The sequence below is a fragment of the Sinocyclocheilus rhinocerous genome, unplaced genomic scaffold (assembly GCF_001515625.1).
Source record: "Sinocyclocheilus rhinocerous isolate Xijiao unplaced genomic scaffold, SAMN03320098_v1.1 scaffold2230, whole genome shotgun sequence".
In the NCBI taxonomy this organism is placed as follows: domain Eukaryota; kingdom Metazoa; phylum Chordata; class Actinopteri; order Cypriniformes; family Cyprinidae; genus Sinocyclocheilus; species Sinocyclocheilus rhinocerous.
Window position 1 is genome coordinate 64,120 of NW_015659700.1, and position 3,849 is coordinate 67,968.

Consider the following 3,849-nt stretch of genomic DNA (forward strand, 5'->3'; position numbering starts at 1 on the left):
ATCTGTTCAGAGGATTCAGAAGAGGATTCAGTTTGGTGTTTGCGCGCCGTCTGAAACGCTTGTGTGCGCTTCATGTGTGTGCGGCTGTGCGCTTAGAGAACAGCGCATGAGTAACGAATTCGAGTTCCCTTTCGCCTTTTCTCTCTGGAATTGTTTAAAATTTGCTTGCTTGTGTAACAGAATATATACTGTATACATAAACACATTTTTTGCAATGATCACTCAAATGTGGTGATCAAACACTTATAATGACGTGACAAAAAAAACAATTTAACAATAAACTGTTATCCAAAATGAGTCTGACATCAGTGCACTGAACAGTAAAGCTGCAGTTTATTAAACTTTATTTCAATTCAGTTCCATTCAACTTTATTCCATTGAAGTTAGTGGTTCAACGGATCACAAATCTCACGGTTCGGATCACATTACGGTTTTTGACCCACGGATCGGATCATTTTTCGGCTCAGCAAGAAAAGAAAAATATTTCAATTTAACTTGCTTTCCATTTATTACTTAAAGCGAAGTACTTCTTTGATACCACAGCAAATACTACTAGATTAACTAAGAAAGTTTAAACATGAGAGACAAGAGAACAGCCAGTAAAAATAAGAACAAATACACAAATTACAAGCATAGATAAATACAACAGAATATGTTACAAATAAAATAAGGTTGGTAGTATTCAAATGCAGAAATGTAATAATTAGGGAAAATAACACTGCATAGTGTTCACTGTATAAATTTAATATAGATTTTTATCACCTCTGTTTTGTTGTTTGATGATCATTTATGACAGCAGCAGTATTTATAGGCCACTGTCCCTTTAAGACCTGATGCACGGATCCGATATAATGATACACTTCACATCCGATTTCTTTCTCAGCTGTTTTCATTCACTTGAGACATAACTGACTGCGCTTACCTGAATGATTGTCGAGATGGGTATTCTGTCAATTTTATGTGTGTGTGTTTGTTCAGAGGATTCAGAAGAGGATTCAGTTCGGTGTTCGCGCGCCATCTGTGCGTGCTTTATGTGTGTGCGGCTGTGCACGTAGAGAACAGCGTGCAAGTAACTAATCGAGTTCCCTTTCGCCTTTTCTCTCTGGAATTGTTTAAAATTTGCTTGCTTGTGTAAATACGAACAAATGATAAACTTATACTCTACTATGGTTACATTTAGCAATTAATCCGCGGATCATATGCGTGCCGAACCGTGGGGCTTGGTCCGTACGGATCACGGATCAACTACGATCCGTTTAACCACTAATTGAAGTTTATTTCACTTCGTAACATTCATTCACGGATTTGCGCTACTGTCTTCACACACAGACGAAACTTACTAGAGAAGTGTGACATAATATACCTCTTTAAATAAATACAATTTAAATTCCTGTCTCACGCACTTTAATGCCCTTTGAATGTAACGTGTACGTTCCCTTGGAACTGGAATCATGGCGGAATATCATGTGAAGTCCACTTCGCAGGGCACTTACGGTCGAATAAGACAACGTTTGAATGTTGCTGACTGAACAAGAGACCTCCTTTATTGAAGTGAAAATGTTGGCTGGTGTCACTATTTCGCGAACGCGGCGGCAGATCGCCACCAAATTCGGGGGATCCCTTCAGCTCGAGGAGCCCTCTCGAACGCCACCCTCCGCGCGTCGGTAGCCCCCCGGGGATCGCCAGATTGGTCGGCGCCCGACCGCGTATTTAACCACCCATATCGACGCAGGGGTAATCACATTCGAAAGGGGGCCTCGAGACGTACACTCGATTCGGCGTTCTAGAGGGTTCCTTGAGCTGAAGTGATCCCCCGAATTTGGTGCGGATCCGCCGCGCCGTTACGGAGATATGGCTATTCAAAGTTTCAATGGTATTCCATACACGCTTTAAAATGTTTCATCCAGATCGCCAGTAGCAAACAATGGAGCGTGCTCTGCTGGACAAACTATGTAATTACACCATTTACAAGCATTTTATCTGCGTTTTATGTTCTGTAAAAAAAATTTCATATCGGTGGCATATTCGCCGATACCGATATATCTGCGACAGGCTCATATCGGCCGATTAAAATCGGCAAAACGATATATCGGTCGGGCTCTACTCATTAGGCAGTAATTCCTCACAGAAAACACACTGTAGACGACAGAGACCATTATTTTCAATGCAACTGCAAGTATACCTAGTATTTAGTGTCCTAGTCATATTTTTGTACCTGTTGTTTTGTTCAAAATTTTCAAGAATGAGGGTGTCACAGCTCCTGTCTAATTTAGCTAGATTTTACCAAGTGACAGATTATTTTGGTCCTAAATATCATAGGTTTTGATTTGACACATGGTTTTGTATAATAACAAAATGTTATGTAATGTTTTGTTTAATAACTCCTCTCTTATAAAAAGTATGCTTATTGAAAAAGATAAGCCTTTTTATTTTGTTATTCTAACTATGCTGGATTATATAGTTATTATTTGCATTTATCATCATTTTTCCCCCTACTCTCCGAGACCCATTTTTGGGTTGTGATACACACTAATCTAAAAGTTCTACAGATCTAAAAATTCACCTTCTCATGTTTCACTTATATTCACACATATTCCCATCTCTCTCTCTCTCTCTCTCTCTCTCTCTCTCTCGCTCTCAATAATTGTTGTGTAGTTGGTCACTCTTCAGGAGGCCAAGCTGCTGCTAAATGAAGATGACTACCTGTTGAAGTCAGTGTATGACTACTGGGTGAGGAAGAGGAAGAACTGCCGGGGCCCATCGCTCATCCCTCAGATCAAGCAGGAGAAGAGGGATGGCTCCACCACCAACGATGCTTACGTGGCCTTCAGGCGCCGCACAGAGAAGATGCAGACTAGGAAGGTATGCATGTGCTCTGTGTTTTGTCATGCATGCCTCGAACAGTAATGTTAGAGGGCATTCAGACAAGACTTGTTCTTACTTTCCAAAAGCAGCGTTTTTTAATATGTTTGCACGACAAACTGGCATCCTTATGTCACATCTATTTTATATTAATAGTATTATTTTATAGTATAATAATAGTATTATTTTTTATTTACATCAGCTTTTTGAAGACATCTGCATTCAGTTCTAGCTTTTCCTAGCTAAAATTAAGTGGGTGACCCATACAGATTTTTAAATGCCAAATATGTAGTATATTTGTTTTGTACAGCACGTTTCTTAATTCATACATTTTCACCTCAATAGAACAGTGAGTTGGATATAGACTTGACACCTACTGGAACTGTCTGTCTATGTGTCTTGCACTCTCTGTAGAATCGCAAGAATGACGAGGTGTCTTATGAGAAGATGCTGAAGCTGAGGAGAGAATTCAGCCGAACCATGAGCATCCTGGAGATGATCAAGAAGAGAGAAAAGAGCAAACGAGAGCTGCTGCATCTGACGCTAGAAGTGTTTGAGAAAAGGTGTATGAACGTTGCTCTTTTTATAAAGCTGCTTTGAGATGATTTCTGTTGTTACATGCACTAAATAGATAAAGCTGTGTTTTGTGTCACTTAAAGGGGTCCTGTTATGCTCTTTTACATAGTCTTGATTTTGTTTTGGGGGTGTACTAGAACATGCTCTCATGCTTGGTGGTTTGAAAAACGCATTATTTTTCACATAATTTACATTATTAAAATACCTTTCTCCCCAGGCTGGCACAAACGGCTCGATTAGTTCCGGCTTTGATGAAGGTCCACCTTCCGAAAAACAAAATGTGTTGTGATTGGTTAGCTGTCCCAGTGCATTGTGATTGGCGAACAGCTTAGACTGTGTTTCAGTACTGCCCTGCCCCTTGCCAAAGCAGCAAGTTCCGTCTGCTCCGGTATAGTTAAGGATGGCGTCAAT

General features: G+C 40.1%; 1 protein-coding gene across 1 annotated transcript in view; it reads left to right on the forward strand.

The window, feature by feature from the left end:
* The window catches only part of LOC107724031 (enhancer of polycomb homolog 2-like), an 18,801-nt gene that overhangs the window by 4,180 nt on the left and 10,772 nt on the right, over nucleotides 1-3,849 (forward strand). Inside the window, exons 4-5 of the mRNA XM_016532800.1 lie at nucleotides 2,656-2,862; nucleotides 3,277-3,425. Coding sequence (XP_016388286.1) covers nucleotides 2,656-2,862; nucleotides 3,277-3,425 — 356 coding nt within the window. The remainder of the gene's footprint in view (nucleotides 1-2,655; nucleotides 2,863-3,276; nucleotides 3,426-3,849) is intronic.